This window comes from Calidris pugnax, unplaced genomic scaffold (genome assembly GCF_001431845.1).
Source record: "Calidris pugnax isolate Ruff unplaced genomic scaffold, ASM143184v1 scaffold208, whole genome shotgun sequence".
NCBI classification, from domain to species: domain Eukaryota; kingdom Metazoa; phylum Chordata; class Aves; order Charadriiformes; family Scolopacidae; genus Calidris; species Calidris pugnax.
In genome coordinates this window covers 2,030,042-2,047,483 of record NW_015090967.1, presented here as the reverse complement: position 1 = coordinate 2,047,483, position 17,442 = coordinate 2,030,042, and the positions used below count along the sequence as shown (strand labels likewise).

Here is a 17,442-nt window from a genome sequence, read left to right as displayed (position 1 = left end):
CAAAGCTGAAGCAATAGCTGGGCAACCAACCCCAATGAAGGGCTCCCTTGCTTCATCAGGTGTTCCTGTAACCCTTGTAGTCTCTGCCTGCGTACAGCAGACACTGCCTTCTTCACAGGTGGGCTAAGTCATGCAACACACTTTTGGTGCCCGTGTGTGCTGGTTGGCTTGTACAGACTCGGCAGATGGCTGGTGTTCTTCATCCATCATTTCATGTGGATCCAACGAGACCACCGCTCTCAGGAGCTCATCAGTTCTTCAGAGCCTCTCACACGCCCCTCAGCACATCCTTTTCCTCCCCCCACCCTGCTGTTTTCTGGTAAGTATTTTCCTATTCATGCACAAAGATAGCTACGGAGCCCAATTACACGAATTCACACAGACATGGCTTTTAAGGTAACCACAGGGAAACCTAACTGCTTAAACATTGCTAACTCATGTGGTAAGTGAACATCTCTTTAACACACAGGCTACGTTTCAATTCCCAGAAACTTCCTACTTGCAAGAAGAGGGAAATCCACACACAGCCAGTTTTGGTTTTGTTAAGTATATAGTTCAGATTACAAGGGACTAAACTGCACACACTCTCCAGCTATTTCCTGCTTTGGTTTACTTCCATTTTATATCAAGGCTTAAGAAACACAATTTTAAAAGGGAAGTATTTAACAATTTATTTTGTATTTTTTTCTCAAATACAAAAGAAACAATGCCTATTTATCTCCGTACCAATCACCTGAACTAAAAGCAAAAACTAGTCACAGTGTAGAGTCATACCTTCTCTGCAGATGAGCAGGTCAGCACAAATGTTGAGAACACTGGTAGCGGATATTTGGTTTGAGGGTCCCAGCACTCAATAGTAGCTCCCATAGGAAGGCAGAAGAGAGGTACAGATTCTGACAGTGGGAATGACTCATAGTTCTCTTGAGGATATCTGAAAATTAAGCCTTCAGAATGGGAGAAGGAAAAGTAAGTGCATTTGCTCTGCAAGCCCTAAATAACGCAAGCTATGTATTTTTTCACAATATACAGCAAAGTCGTTGGTTATCTGAACTTTATAACTGAAAATTACATCTGCAGAAGAAGAAAATCTCTCATTTGACAGTCATAATGACATTTGACTAAGTCATCCAAGTTACAATCACATAGAAAGTGTGTATGAATACTGAAGCAGTCCCTTTTGGTAAATGCTCAAAACCCAGGACATAGTAAAAACTAATTAGTGAAGATTTTTACTTTAAACCAGTTGGGAATTATCTGTGCTATTTAGATGTGCCATTGGAATAGATTTTACTACAAAGAAATTCCTATTTTAAAAAGTGATAATTTATCTACTGTAAAAACAGCAGCAACACCCCCACTGAAAATAGGGTGAACTAGCTCACTGTCCACATTTTCTGCTAATGAGACAATATGCTCAATTCAAACAAATCGTGCATGCAGTTTTCAGGAATATATCTAACTCTTGCTGGTAGAAAACAGGTAGACAAGCACTGGTCTACTATTGTGGTTGTTCTAGCTTATTTTATGACACATTGACTTAATTATCTATGTTTTCCAATTCTACTTCCTTTTCAAAGGAATTTGGTGCACTTAGTGCCAAGAAATTATTTTGAAAATATTTTTGGACTTCTTCAGAAAAAAAAGTAGTGATCTGGAGGAATGCATTAAAAACCTGATAAAAGCCAGACTTAAAAGAAAAGGCTTCTTGTCATTTATTGTTCAGAATACTTTTCACTCTTCTCAAATAAGAAACAAATGAATAGTTGTGGAACTGAAGGGAGGAAACACACCTAAGTTTCAAATTAAAGAAAAGATGTTGCATTAGCTGTGAGACACAAAAATAAATATGAGTAAGGTTGAATGGAATTTTTAATTACTCCTTCTCCTTCACCAACAACATAAGAAATATGAAGTCCTTTGTTACACCTGAAATGCTTGCTAAGCTTTCCACTAAAGCTCCTAAGCTATCAAACCTGTCATAATAAGAACTAAATTAATAGAGAACAATGCTATTCCTATTTATTTTTTTTTTTTTTGCCTGGGAAAAAGTAAGGCAAGCAAAGAGATTGTTATAGGAGTTGATTTCAACTGACATGCTCTAGGAACAGAATTCCGATAGCACTTAAGCTCTTTAAAAAATTATTTTATTTCAACAAGGCATTCAAATCCTCTTGTTAGCATGTTTAGACAGCCTGCTTCTAAAATTACTTACCAGCTTTATATGCTAAAGAGTTAGAAGCCGGCACAGACTTCTTATAACAAAGGTATACGCTGGAACCCCACTGAAAGACAAAAGTTTCATCTTAGAACCAGCAAAGATGACAACAGGCAGTGGAGAAATCAAGTGTAAGCATTTGAATATACTCCCACTTACAAACAAAACAGACATTTAAATAAAAAGCTTCATAGAATAAAATGACTGGTTAGCTGCTGAATGCATGCAAATGATATAATTGAGAATTTACCCTTCTCACATTTTTCAGACATTACAGGATTTACACGAAATAACTACACCACCACACTCTTTGACTCTTTGACAGAAGAACAGGGAAAAGTGAAGCAGATCATTTGCAGCTTCACATTTTCCTGGTTGTTTAAAAGGAGACTCTTATGGGAACCTTATCAGTGGGAGTGAAATTCTAAACATCACCATTTGAAGTTTTCATTGTACTTCCATAAATTGGTTGTTTAGATAGTGTCTTTGCAGTTTGTCTAAATAAATCCAAACATTTGAAAAAAGTCACTTCAGCCTGAATTAACTAAAGGCAAAACTGACTAAATAAAAACATTGAAAAAAGAGTACATAAAGAAACTGTAAGCAGTAATTAACATTCTTACATGTCTTGGTAACATAGGCATTATTAATAACTAAGAAAAAAAGTGTCTGTGATTCATATCAAGTGTCAGCATCACCAAAGTGAGGTGGTGAGAACAATGATTAAAAAAAAAAAAAGAATTCACTGAACAACTCCTAAATAGCATCTACACGTGAATATACAAACTGAAGCAGTGAGTAATCAGTATGAAGAAATAATTCCTAACACTGAAAGAGATCAGAGCAACAAAACCTACGAAACCGAGATCTCGTACGCAGTATACAGAACGACAGAATTACGATATAGTGATATAACACAACTATAACAGTGCTAAGAAGAGTTCACAGAGCTATTCCTTTGGGCTTGTTTCCCGAGTTAAAAAAAAAAAAAAAAAAAAAAAAAAAAACACAATTTTCCCAAAAAAAAAAAAAAAAAAAAAAAAAAAAAAAAGACTCAAGCTTTTAAATACTCACCATACCACAATTTAAGTTCTTATCAACTTTGCAGAATGTATGAGGAGGGGTTTCTCCTTTGCTGGTAACAATAACACAGATATCCGTTACTGCCAATGAGTTTTGAGGTCGTATTGCAGGAGCCCTTCGATAGGTGATAAATATCCGCTGAGAAGATGCTGAACTGTTGTTAACATTAGCACAACGACCATAAGGAGTAGCTTGAATCACCTCACAGCCTGAAATGATGCGTTCCTTCCCTTCATACAGAACCCTGCAGACAGGAAGGAAAGAAAATACTATGCGCGTTCAAATATATATGAAGTTACTTGGACATATTCACAGAAGTTGTCCATCCGTTAGCAACCTGTGTCATCACTGCCATGTTCTAGTGTGCATTTTAATATATTGTCTTTTGTCATGCACTATTTGAGGAAAAGAAACTGCTCAGAAACGTTTAAATTGTGTAAGAAGTCTTTGTGGGGAAAAATCATAATTATGGAAAAATAAAGTCAAGCACACTGAAAAGAATTTACTTATAAAATTAGTAGAAATGCTGAACTACCAATGAAAAATAAATACAAAGAAAACCTTAAATTCTTTGTGCACACAATACATATACTAATGATGATTTCCTCATTTCCACCACTAAAATGTTTATAAAGTCATTTCAAGCTTCAGGGTTTTTTTTTTGTTGTCAGTGTTTGGGGTTTTTTTTCGTTTTTTTTTTTTTTTTTTTTGAGGAGCGTTGTTGGAAAAGAACATCAGAAGACAGAAGTCTGCTTCCTAGTGAATTTTTACAGGAAAAAAAAAAACAAACCCAGCAATGATTTACATTCATAATTTGAATAACATTCCTTAAGATAAGGGGGGAGGGGAAAGACAAAATACTACTCCACAGAAAAGGAAAAAATAATAGCTACATTTGACTGTACTTCTAGAAAGCAAAGTATAGCTTACATGGCAGTATAGCAACATTCACATACTACCTGGATTTTTTAGTCAGGTAGTTTTAGTTTAGATCACCATATTCTTCGCAAAAAATGAGAGGCACTTCACAGCTTCCCAGCAGTTAAATGAGGTAAAACTTTACACTCCCATCTTTCCCAAACATAAAGCTATTAGGAAGTGACTATGAGAAGAAATGTGGAAGTCAAACCATACATCACCACATATTTTTAATGCACAGATAGGTCAAGCTTTATCTCCCATTCCACACTGGTTCTATTTGCCTAATTCTCTGCAGTATGTAGTGAGTACTTGCCACCTTCAAATGAGTTTTCATCTTTACAATACATGGAAAGATTTAGGATAAAGATAACACATTAAAACTTTGTATTTTGTGACCTGCAGCTTCCCACATGTACTCCGTAACAACTTTAAAATAAAAAATAACCAGGCAATGTATCTTTTACTGTCCCAAAATACTCTTGGTTAAATGTTTGATAAGACTACCAGTAAGTATTTGAAAACTTAGGAAAAAAAAAAGTCTTTTTCCAGACACAACAATTCTCATCTCATTTAAAATAAACCAAACATACCATTAAACATCCAAAATTAAAGATGGAACAGTAGTATTTAAGTAAACTGGAATATGCAAACATTACTGTTCATTCTGAATCCACAGAACAAATGTGTATCTTGTCATAGCACTGAGGATACACATGAACTACAGTCCTAGAATAGGTCAACAAAGCAAAGAAATCACGAGTTGAGAGTATATTGATATAGCTACCAGGCCGCCATATAAATTTATTCAGCTACTACATGGAGGACAATATTCTTACCTTCAATAAGGGTTTTCGTTGTAAAGATCTGATCATCACCCTTTTGCTACGTTTAAAACCATGTGCAATCTCAGGCTCAAAACAGCCCAATACCAGTATTTCCAAGTTGCAACATTAGTTTTAACATACTACCTACTGGTTCAAGATAGGTATGGTGGAAGTACATGTTATTCAAATCCATTCTGAACAAATCTTCCGGACAAACGTGTATTTTGCTATTTTCACTGGGTTACCTACATCATAAAGCTTAAAAACCGGAAAAAAAAAACAAAAACAAAAACAACACCACCACAAAAACCTCACAAATTAAACATCCACAAGAGCAGCAGCTCTCAGGCTACCTTCAGTCTGCATAAAGAGCTTGCATGAACTCTTCACATCAGTGCCTTACATTAATCAGAAGATAATTTTAACAGAACAGTCCCCAACGGAAGTTTCAGTTCAGTTGTATTTAATCTCATGTATTTTAGATAAAACACAAGAATTTAAAGTTACCCCAGAAACATTTGTCAGCTGTCAGGTTTTGAGAAGGAAAGCCATATTAATCAGCCGTTCAATTTAATAGGTTTACAAGTATTGTCAGAAAGATACCTAAAGACAAAATAATTTCTTAGCTGTGCAAATAATTCTAAAAGGGAAGGTGTTGACCAGTGGTCAAGACTGTTAACGGTGGGGTCACCTCCCATCAAAAGCAAAAAGAAAATGAAAGTAACTTTCACCCCTACATATAAACCAGCAGACGTATTATTAAAACCACACCATTTCCTGACCTCATGCATAGCATCGAATATAAGAAAACAAACAGAAGAAAACCACCACCCATGGATCACTCAAATTAAACAATGATTTTACTGATTCAGACAAAAACATTCAGAAGTGACACATGAAATATTTAACATGACACCCTGGATACACAAAGTCCTCCCTGAGAGAGTAAGTTTACTCATACTTGTTTCAACTTCCCAGTGTCTGCCTTCTAGTAATTAGTACTGATCAGGTGTGGTGGGATGACCCTGGCTGGACACCAGGTGCCCACCAAAGTTGCTCCATCACTCCCCTCCTCAACTGGACAGGGGAGAGAAAACAGAACAAAAGGCTCATGGGTCAAGATAAGGACAGGGAGATCATTTGACTTGGAGAAAATTAATTTAATTTATTACCAATCAAATCAGATCAAAGTAATAAGAAATAAAATTAGATCTTTAAAACACTTTCCTCCGCAGCCATCCCTTCTTCCTGGGCTCAACTTCACTCCCAATTTTCTCTACCTCCTTCCTGCCAGCGGTGCAGGAGAACAGGGAATAGGGGATGTTGTGAGTTCATCACACGTTGTCTCTGCTGCTCCTTCCTCCTCAGGGGGAAGGCTCCTCACACTCTTCCTCTGCTCCACTGTGGGGTCCCTCTCATGGGAGGCAGTCACCACGAAGTTCTCCAGCATGGGTCCTTCCCGCAGGCTGCAGTTCTCTATGAACTGCTCCAGCCTGTGTCCTTTCTACAGGGTGCAGTCCTTCAGGGACAGACTGCTCCAGTGTGGGTCCCCCCCACAGGGTAACAAGTCCTGCCGGAAATCCTGCTTCAGCATGAGCTACTCTCTCAGCAGGTCCACAGGTCCTGCCAGAAGCCTGCTCCAATGCAGGCTCTCCACAGGGTCACAGCTTCCTCCAGGCATCCACCTGCTCCAGCATTGACCTCCATGGGCTGCAGGGGGACAGCTTGCTTCACCATGATCTTCACCATGGGCTACAGGGGAATCTCTGCTCTGGTGCTTAGAGTACCTTCTCCCCCTCCTTTTTCACTGACCTTGGGTGTCTGTAGAGTTGTTTCTCTCACATATTCTCATTCTTCTCTCCAGCTGCAATTGTGCAGGTTTTTTTCCCCTCCTTCTTAAATATGTTACCACAGAGGTGCTACCGCTGCCACCGATGGGCTCACCTCTGGCCCATGGTAGGTCTTTCTTGGACCCAAGAGCTGTCTTGGCACTGGATCTATTGGGCATAGTGGAAGCTTCTGGCAGCTTCTCACATGAGCCATCCCTGTAGCCTCCCCTCTACCAAAACCTGGCCACGCAAGCCCAATACATCAGGATAAGACTTGTTTCCTGCTTCTATGAGCTTATTCTTTGGTCTTGATGCAACGTACATCTTATTTGCTACATTATTCTATCAACTTCAAGATGTTAGGTCCTTTCCTTGTAAGAAAGACCAAAAAATCTTGCTAACTCTTTGTAAGGCTGTTTCACATTGTACATGGAAATTCTGCCATGACTGGTTTTACTGATTTAAAGGTATACTTCAACACATCGGACAACAGAGTTTAGAAAAGATAAATACTACCTTATTGCAGCTATTCAGTTATAAACTGTCACCCACAGAAAACTCTGCTGCTGGAAAACAATTTTAAAGTAGGTGGACTGTTGCAAATTGCATTGTGCGGGTCTGCCCTCCAGCTCGACTTCTACTCTAGATTCAACCACATTTCTGCCCCTTACAACTATTATGCAAAATAACTCTTTATAACAACTCTTCCTATCTTATTTAACACAAGGCAGTATGCACATATTGAATAATAAAGAAACTTAAATATACTAGGCAGTAGGAAGGTCAGAGGAGAAGCATTGGGTCAACCAAAGAGAAAAGATTGACTTATCTTTTACTTCTATTGCCACCACTATTGTTATTTGTCTAAACATACAAGTAACTAGTTTCATCATTATCATCCTAAGCTGTTCAAAACACCCAACTGCAGTTGTCACACTGGTGAAATATAAGGAACAATGGAAGATGCTGGCTGTTGAGAACACCTTCCAGTTTCTATTATGCTTCTTGAAATTTGAGTTCACTTTCCATTCTGAAGAACAAATATTTTTCTTTACTAGAGATGTGTAACGGATATTCCTGTGGATATTTTCAGAAAACAGGTATGCAGAATGAGATGGATCCCTGGCACAGAATCACTAAACAAACTAAAGCTTCGCATACTAGCTTAAAAAGAAATAAATCATTATTTCTTTACTTAAACAATGCAAGTTACCTAACTTTTGCATTACTCTGAACCTCTGCTTCAGACAAGAAGTCTGACATTCTTTCCTTGCTCTTTTGTACAGTAAGTGTTACAAATTGCAAAACCGCTTACCCTTAAAAAGCATTTTTCTGTCAGATTTTCCTCCATTTAAGAAACGAGTGATGAAGCTCTCCCATGTTCCTAACTCTACTGCAAAACCAAGAGAGGTGAGATCTTGTTTCAAAGTCTCATTGCACCTAAACAAAAACAAACCTCAAATCATAGTTCTTGTCTATTTCAGCAAAAATATTGGTTAGGAAAGCAATAGAATAACTGGTACCTGAATTATTTATACATGTGTAAGCTTCAAATACTAAATTTTAGGGCTATATGTAGGAAAAGGACCTTAGAGATCTCTCCTCCTCAGATCAAACTTTATTCTTCCAACCAAAAACAGCCACCACAAATGCAACATCCAGAGGCAGAGCACATAGCCTAACTACGTTCAAGTTAGCACCTATAGCATAAAGTCACTCTAGCAGTTTACAGACACAGGAAGGAACGAGGATGGAGGGCACATAAATACAAGAACAATAGCAGAGAATTACAGAATCACAGAATGATATGGGGATATCATATAGAAGGGACCTCTGGAGATCATCTAGTCCAACCCCCCTGCCAAAGCAGGTCAACCCAGAGCAGGTCGCACAGGAACTTGTCCAGGCAAGTTTTGAACATCTCCAGAGATGCAGACTCCACTGCCTCTACCAATCTACCAACCAGTAGAGCATACCCCCATCTCTCCCTTCCTCCAAACTGCATTTGTTTAATTAGTTTCCCTAAAAATAGCCCTGAAAGAAATACACACACACAAAGTTACCGAAAATCAACCGAATGCTCGGACTACAAAATAACTCATTTTTATACATATGAGTTAACAACCTTGACACAAGACTACAGATTTGACCTTTCAAGGGATGCACTCTTCCTCCACCTGCTAAGTCCGATCAGCATGTGGGCTGACAATGAATATTTATGGCTCAAAGATAAAATATTTTAATTAAAGAACCAAGTGCAAAAGAAGAGTAGAGAACCTTCAGGCTGTACATACATCTCTTGTCCAAACTCCACTTTCATTTGAACACACTGAAATTGGGAAAAGAAAAAAAAAAAAGAAAAAGCTTGCTCTAACCATCTCTTGCACGTACTTGCAAAACAGCAGGAACAGCAGGGAGAAAACATTCATATGCATCATCGCTCAGAAAGAAAAGCCTGCCATGATTTGTTAGTTGTGACACACTAACTAGATCCACGTAAAACAAAATATAGAATCAATACTACTTGCCAAATACCACAGTTTTCCACCAATAGTTTTGAGAAATGTCTCTCTTAGGGAAGCCCTTAGCCAGCCAAATACTTGCGTATTTTTGCTTATCAGGTATTCCCTATGAAATCTACCCAAGCATTCAAGTTCCTAAAGTTGTGAGAATCATGAAAATAAACATGTGCTAGCAGAGACGCTTCCACAAAGGCCCACACTGAAGACTGATGGTGTAGGAATCCCTTTGAGGAATCACTGCCTCTAGAAATTCTTCCTTCTGCATTCAAAGAATAACTTCATACTGCAATTCTACACAAACAATCCCATTGTAACATTTATCTCATCTTGCAGCATCAGTCACACACGTGGGAAAAGCCTATTTTAAAAATCACAGTTTCACTGAAGATTATTTGAACATAGTTTAGATGATCGAGATGAACTGAAATTAGAATGTATCAGGTTAATTATACAACTGGAACTATGATCCTTAGAGTACAGACCTTTCCATGTAACTGAGTTCATTACTAAGATTTTACTGTCAGTTTCTCCCTGACTACAGTCTGTTGGCACTCAAACTGCATGTCAAAAGCAGGGTATGTAGGCATTGTGCCTGATGTGCTTAATCTTATAAATGAAATTCACTAAACTTATTACAGCTTACATATGGATGCATGTTTTTTACTTTATATTTTACTATTTATTAAATAACTTAATAAGGAAAACCACACACATTCCTTATTTTGCCATCACTGTATCGGTTCCCTCCACCGATGCTCCACTTTCTCCTTCTTACTACAGCCTCAGGAATTCTACAACATTCTTATCCAAACCAGAGAAGTGGAAGTGCTATATGGAGCAATTTAGATAATACTGTAGTGCTGCACGAGTTATTACAGATTGAGCTAGTAGCACAGACTATATTATTTATCTCCTCAAGATCTTGGGGGATTTTGTGATCTTGGTCCTGAACACTTATATTAAACTCAGTATTCTACAACTAACCAAATTAGTTACTTCCTGCCAGGATGTCCCCTGCATTTATTATGCACTGAACTTAAAGCATGCACTATATCTAAGGCTTTCGAACACAGTACTAGTAATTCTTCATGAATTTATCCCTCAGACACCAAAAAGTTTGGGTTTTGAAATACAAACCAGATTAGAGTTACCAAAAGACTATATAATTCAGTGTTTGCAGCCAATCATGTCAGAACTCTTAAGCAACCCCACAAATACTCTGATCTGACAGTAAGGCTGTGAGATTTTAGGTAGGTGGATAATTTTAACATCTTTGTTTCAGTGTCCTACCATTATTAAGTGATATCTTTTACCTTAATCATTAAATTCCACAAAGTGATAATTTTTGTCTTTTGAAGTCACCACTTGCAGATTAAGTATGTCATATTTTTGGATGTGCACTATACCATTTCTATAAATTAATTTTGTACTATACTCTCACCTTTCATAAAACTGCAGCAGAGAAACTTATTTCTCATATCTGATTTGCTCTCTATATTTATATGTATCTTTTTAAAAACATTACCTTTCATTTTAAAAAGACAAGTTCAGTAGAAGACTGACACTTTTTTCAACTTATTTCACAAAGAAAATACCACACAGATACACACAATATGCAATACAGATTCAAAGACAGTGTGTTTTTTAAAGTCCTCTCACATCTGTTTTCATCATGAACAGTAATATTTGATTATTATTGAAGGAGGAACTGAATTGTTATAGAAATCTCACCCAATGTCAGTAAGAGGTGGCTTGTCCCGGCCTCTCTTGTAGCAAAGAAAAAGTTCAGGACTCTTTAGACTTCCATAGTTCAAGTTGGCTTGAAGGGCTGTAGGGGTGGCTTCAATACAGGTGTACCCCTCCGGGACAGTTTCACCAGCCGATTTAATTATCACAGCAATGTCAGTAATTGGAGCCTTTGGACCAGTTGACTTTGTTTCATGTCGACTTATCTCTTGGTCCAGGAGGGTTGCAGTATCTGTATCAGTGAGCCCTGCCACTACAAAATAGTCAGCGACTCGTGGACCTTTGTCTTCTATCATGGTTATGTCAGTACTTCCTAAGGGAAATAAAGAGAGAACTAATTATACACTCTGCTTTCAAGCTACCCCCCTTCCCTCCACAAGTATGAGGATTTAAAAGCTTTAAAGGAAAGTTTGCAAATAAAAAAATTCCTACACAGAAAATTCATTAAAATTCTAGGGAAATTCCAAAACAAACTTTGATTTCTGCTGGTCAAAAAGACAGTATTGTCAGTAACTCGATTTCAGTTCTAGCACTATCACAGCCATGTTTTAGCACAAGGGAATTTAAGTGAGATAACGAAGAACTCAAAGATCCTAACACAGCAGCTACACAGAAAATTGCTTGATGTTAGCAAACTGTTAAAGCTCTTCACAGGCTATAAATTAATGCAGGTACCCTTAACTAAAAGCATCTACATTTTTCTGGAATTGCTTAGTGAGTAATTTGACTACAGAATCGTGCTGCTTTTTTTCTTTTTATTTTTTTGAGAGAACAATTCCAAGTACAGGCTCACTAGTTTATCTTCTGCACATTTCATCCATTTTGTTTCATAATCTAGGCCTAACAGTGCAGTCTTGAGACATTCAGCTGGCAACTGTAACATCTGGAAGTCATTTACAAAAATCACACATCCAAACCCACATTTCATCAGCTGATCAGGCAGTACACATTACTGCTCAGCTGCACATTCCAGATCTGGAAAGAGTTGTTCTCCCAATACCACCAGTGCTCACTAACCATATGATTTTTAAATGGTGAAACGCAAGTTTCTATTAAGAGCAAAACTAGCTGACAGACTATGCTGAAATATCACAAGTACAATTTCAAGCACCTGACCTCATGAAATACCTATCTTTTTAAAAGTTGCGAGAAATATTTAAGCAGTAATTGCCAAGCAATAAACCTGAATACTGTTATACCCCTTCAGCAAGCTAGAGACCACCTTCTTTCAGTTCTTCAAGTTTCCATCACCAGATTTCTGGGGATCCCATCTATAAAGCATACAAGAATAGAAGTCTAGTTCCCATCTTTGAAAACAAGACTGCGAAGGTCACACCTACCAAGGAGTGTTGGTCCATGGGTATTACCAATTAATAAGTGCGCCAAAATTGAAAAATTTACTGTTTTCAGAATGTCCTAGTCTGATAAATGCAGAAACACTGGCCACTGCCAAGAGAAAGTTGCCTTGGCAGCAACAGTATAATCCTGTTCTTGGCAATCTGGTTTCTTCTCCTGCTCGTTCTTATTGAAATTATACTGAAAAGGTATTTTCCATCTTCGCCCTTTACAAGAGTTGTAAAACTTGTTATCAAAACTGTTCTGAGTACTCAGCTGAAGGAAAAATCTGTTATTCATCCTCATGCTCACTAAGAAATCTCAGCATAAGACTATACAATTTAGGTGCCAACCACTAGATTGCAAGGTATGGTAGCCTGAAATCGAAGTAGGGAAAGGAACGGAAAGAACATCATGCAAATTTCTTTACTCCAGCTAACTCAATTTTGTATTTTCTAACACTGAAATGACAACTTTTCAAATTCTTTCAAGCCTGAAGGACGAGTACCCACATCCTTTAAAAGACTCTTCTATTCTGCAGTGTTTTTCCACAACATCATTTCAGTGTTCTCTTCAGCTAACAGCTTTCATAGGGCAATCCATAAACAGAGATCCTGGGAAAAGACACAGCTGGCGTTTGGCTCCCCTGAAAAAGGGGAAAGCCATGGACAGCAGCTGACGTGACCGAGTTTTCAGGCCTAAAAACATGGATGCTGTATCAACAGGAACAATAAAAGGTTTATTCAATTTGTCAGGTGTTCTGTGCCTAGATCTCCAAGAACAAGAAAATTACTCCAAAGCCATAGCTATCTGTGAAGCTTCTGAATCACTTTCAGCTACAGAACTCACAGCAGTTTAGCCTTTTTAGTATAATAAACAAGTGTTAAAGCCCTTTACAGATAAGCAAGTCAGTATGAAATGCAGGGGTAATGGCTTCAACTTAACCTCACCTAAGTCAGTGACTTTCCATTAAAAGGACCCCCCTCATACTGCAACTGCCCATTCCCACCTTCGCTTTTGTCCCGAACCATAGTTTGTGCAACCAAATAATGAACTGCAACAAGGAATTGCTCTGACTGAACACTAACCTGTCAGAGACTGTTTAATGTTCAATCAGAGCAGTTCTCCAACAGTTCAGTGGGCCAGCACAAAAGCAGCAGCACGCCCCTCACAGCAACAGCACTGACTTGCACTAGATTAATCATAAAACTGTGAAGTCTAAGATGCTTCAGTTTGCCTCTCAGATGCTTGGACTTGTTCACAGAATTACAAAAATAAGTAAATAAATAAATAAAACAACCTCTCCCTGCTCCCCTTAAAAGAAAGTCAAGTCCTGAGCCAGAATATTTTGTAATCTGGAAAGTACTGTTTGCACTTGACATATGTGAAACCAAATTAGTGGAACAAGCTGCTAAAAATAGCAAAATGGTTGGCATCATATAAATGTGTGGGGTTTTTTAAAAAAACAAAACCTTTGTTAAACGACCCAGCCTTTTATTACCTGCTACATGTTCACACAGTGCAGTATCGTGTTCTGTCAATGCTACATTAAAATCATTGTCCACATTGACTTTTAGCACACGGAGCAGGAAATAAAACAATAATAATGACAGCATACAACATAAAAAATCTCACAACAGTGTGTGTTTTTAATCACAGCTGTAGTTCCTGGAATTGCGCTGTTATCCTCAAATGTTTTTCAAAGTGAAAATTTAGTTTTCCTGTGTAAATAGAGGGAGAAAAATTTAAAAGGACCTGAAAAATTAAGTACTAAGATTTGGAAGGTTAGAATTCAAATGACAAGAATCCATTCCCATACTTAAAACTGTAGCAACTGGTTGCTAAGGAGCATATCTATGATTTTATTGGTTTTCTCTTAGCTATGGCTATGTTTTACTTCACAGAAACTCTGTGTAATATGTGGCAAGCAAAAGTCAGAGTCACCAGGCAATTCAGCTGAGAAACTTGGCACAGAAGGCTCATATGTCAGCACAACATTTAGTGAGTTTTTCAAAATGCTCCGAGTCTCTCAGAACAGTTCCCTTCCTTTTCCACAACGGTAAGAAAAGTAAGGTTTCAAGTAAGCATTGCGACTCAGCTCTTCAAAAATTTATTCTCCAATTTCAGAAAGATTTAAAGCAATAGGGTATCTCAAAAGAGACCTTAAAGTAATAGCTCTTAATTAAGCAATGGCTATCTTCTTTAATGAAATAGCTTTATAAGTATAAATAGACAATAAACTACAAATTAGCAGATAGCTATCAAAAAAAAAAGAAGGAAGACGAAACAGCAGAATTCAGTTAGATACTTTGCCTTCTGAATGGCCGGAAAAAAAACAACAACATATGATTTGTGGTTGAACAAGATGAATATGCTGCCATTTTCCATGATTTTTGTGACACAAGAATAAGTATGCACAATGTTCCTCTTAATATGTGCAACATAAGACTAATACAAAAATGCAAAATTTAGAAAATATTGGGATTTTTATTATAACACTCTGTTGCCTTCCAGGACAAAACGCAAATACAAAAAAGTTCTGAAAATAAAAACTGTCACCTTGGTCTTAGATGATGAAAATGCAGTATACATTGAGAAAAAAACCCAGCATAGGGGTCCCACAAAATACATTTTTTTGAAGTCTACAAAGATAGTTCAGTTTCAGACAAATAAACTGAAAACAAAAATTGGGAGTGCTGTTTTAAGAATATGAGCAATACTGTTTGAGGAATTACAAACCTCCAGCTCAATATAAATCCATAATGACTATGAAGAAATTATTTAAGTTAGTTTCCCAGTTCATTCATAGGCCACAAAGGAAAGTTTGCTGTGAACAGTTTAGGACTAAAATTATTTTTTAAATAAAAGAAAAAAAAAAGAAAAAAGGTCTTCAGAATAAAAGATGTACTTTTAAAATCCCCATGCTTTTCTAAAAGGAATTCCCACTGGAAGTAATTAGTTTTGTAGCTGAAAAACAAAACCAGCCTGCACCGACAACACTGAAGGCACTTAGTATGACCAGTCTAAGTCAAGAAGTCCCTTTAGCAAAGATATACAGGAGAGAAAAAAATAAATTCTTTTCACCACTAAGTGCTAAAAGTCTGGCAAAATGTTCTCCTCTCCCACAGTCCATTTAAGGTTGACCTCTCTAAAAACACAACAGCCTTTCTTCCAACCACAATGTAATTTTACAATTCTTCCATAATGTTTTATCAAAAAATACAGCAACTCATTAGCTTCATAAGCCACGGCCCTTTCTTAAGAAGAGATTTCATAGTGAAGGTTTCCATTTTAAAGATCACTTTTAGGAATTTTGAAAAATTATGAAAAAAAATACTACATTAATAGAATTTGCTTCAATTTATTGACTGCTGTCTAAAAGGCCAGTTAGATTTTTCTTTCAATATAGCTAGACAGCAATTTCCTCTATTTACACTTAGCAGAACCACAAAGAGTTGTTCTTGCAAAGACATAAAAATTTGTGAGAGCAAGTTACAAGCAGCTACAATGAAGAAAAGATGACAATGTAAGTATTGTATTTGTATTTTTATTTCATAGCTATGTTGCTTTCATCACACAATTACAAGCTTTTCAATCCCAAAATGGGGATCACTAATTTAAAGTTCTCAGACTTCATTTACAGAGATTGCCACAGCTAATTATGCCTATTCTTAGATATTAAAAAAAAGGGTTTTCTGCTGCATTACCTGCCAAACACAGAAACAGGAGATTTCTCTAATGCAGTGGAAGCCTGCTTCAGCTTATTACTCTGAGTAATAGCAAATATTTATCTTAACATTGTTAGATCCACCACTATTTTCCCAAGACTCCTCCATGTAAACCCATTAATGATATCATTTGCTTTACCACTGCACCAGTTGTTTGTAGTCAAATAACACCAGATTAGAATTCCCCAAAAGGTAAGCATGGTGCACAGTACTTCATTTCTCAAGTGTGGAATTACCAAAAAGTGCCTCTATGCTCATCTAAAGTAAAGACACAGATGCAGCAGCAAGGAATACCAGCAAAATTAGCATGCTAAAACCTTAACATCCTAGAAATTGCCATTTATTTTCTCATACTATTAAATATTAGAAATTTGCTATGACAAAACATACATGACATGCAATTCTTTTTAATTTTTTTAGAAAGTCTGAGAGTAAAATTTCAGCCTTTCATTTCAGTGTTTTATTTGAAGATACCAGCAACTGAAAGAAAATTCTGTACTGAAAATGGTATCTGAGACGCAAGAAGCATTAGCTCTGTCCAACGTTGAGACCACCGCCTTCGTTTTTGAAAGAGGCTTTTGGAAATGACACTAGGAGGGTGATCTGGCCGGCAGCATGTAGAGTTTTAAATAAAGTTTTCAAGTATTTCAAGAAAGCATTTTAAATATTACTCTGGACATCCGCCAAACAATGTTGTGCAGAGCAGATACAGCACTAACTCAGAAAACCACAAGCAACGTAGAGATCTAAGTCTAACACGCTTCTCCAACTACAGTCCCCTTTTTGGCCTATCAACTGAACTTTTGCAGCCATCTTACTTTCAGGACCAAACTTCTACCACTCCACAACACTGTCCCAGTACCACATTGGCCTACCATCTTGAATCAAAGAATCTTGGGCACTTCTGAACCAACCACTAATGCACAGTTTAGACTTACTTTAAAAAAGGCAGTGGAGAAAATAAAACATTGTCCTCCACATTCCAGGAAGTTTTATCCTAGTAGAGACAAGAGGCCATTTTTGCAGAAGAGCTTTTTATTAATTACAGTCATGGCATAATTTATGCTATCTCCCTTTGAACCTGTGATACAAAGAAGTCTAGAATTCTAAGTACAGGTCTGTCCTAGTCCTAAAAATATGTTAAATATCAAATTATCCTCTAAAATTAGTCTGAAAAGCCAGCACAAGTAAAGAAACAAATGGTCCAGGTAAATGCAGTTTTTGGCAAGTGGACTTGAA

General features: G+C 37.2%; 1 protein-coding gene across 4 annotated transcripts in view; it reads right to left on the bottom strand.

The window, feature by feature from the left end:
* Positions 1 to 17,442, bottom strand: part of DENND4C (DENN/MADD domain containing 4C) — a 75,300-nt gene that overhangs the window by 40,684 nt on the left and 17,174 nt on the right. For all 4 annotated transcript variants that reach the window (XR_001413215.1, XM_014952596.1, XM_014952597.1 and 1 more), the window contains exons 2-5: positions 11,126 to 11,453; positions 3,290 to 3,542; positions 2,213 to 2,282; positions 775 to 944 (exon numbers count right to left, since the gene is read on the bottom strand). Coding sequence is in view for 3 of the 4 variants with exons in the window: in XM_014952596.1 (XP_014808082.1) it covers positions 775 to 944; positions 2,213 to 2,282; positions 3,290 to 3,542; positions 11,126 to 11,436 (804 nt within the window). In the remaining variant the exon portion in view is untranslated. The remainder of the gene's footprint in view (positions 1 to 774; positions 945 to 2,212; positions 2,283 to 3,289; positions 3,543 to 11,125; positions 11,454 to 17,442) is intronic.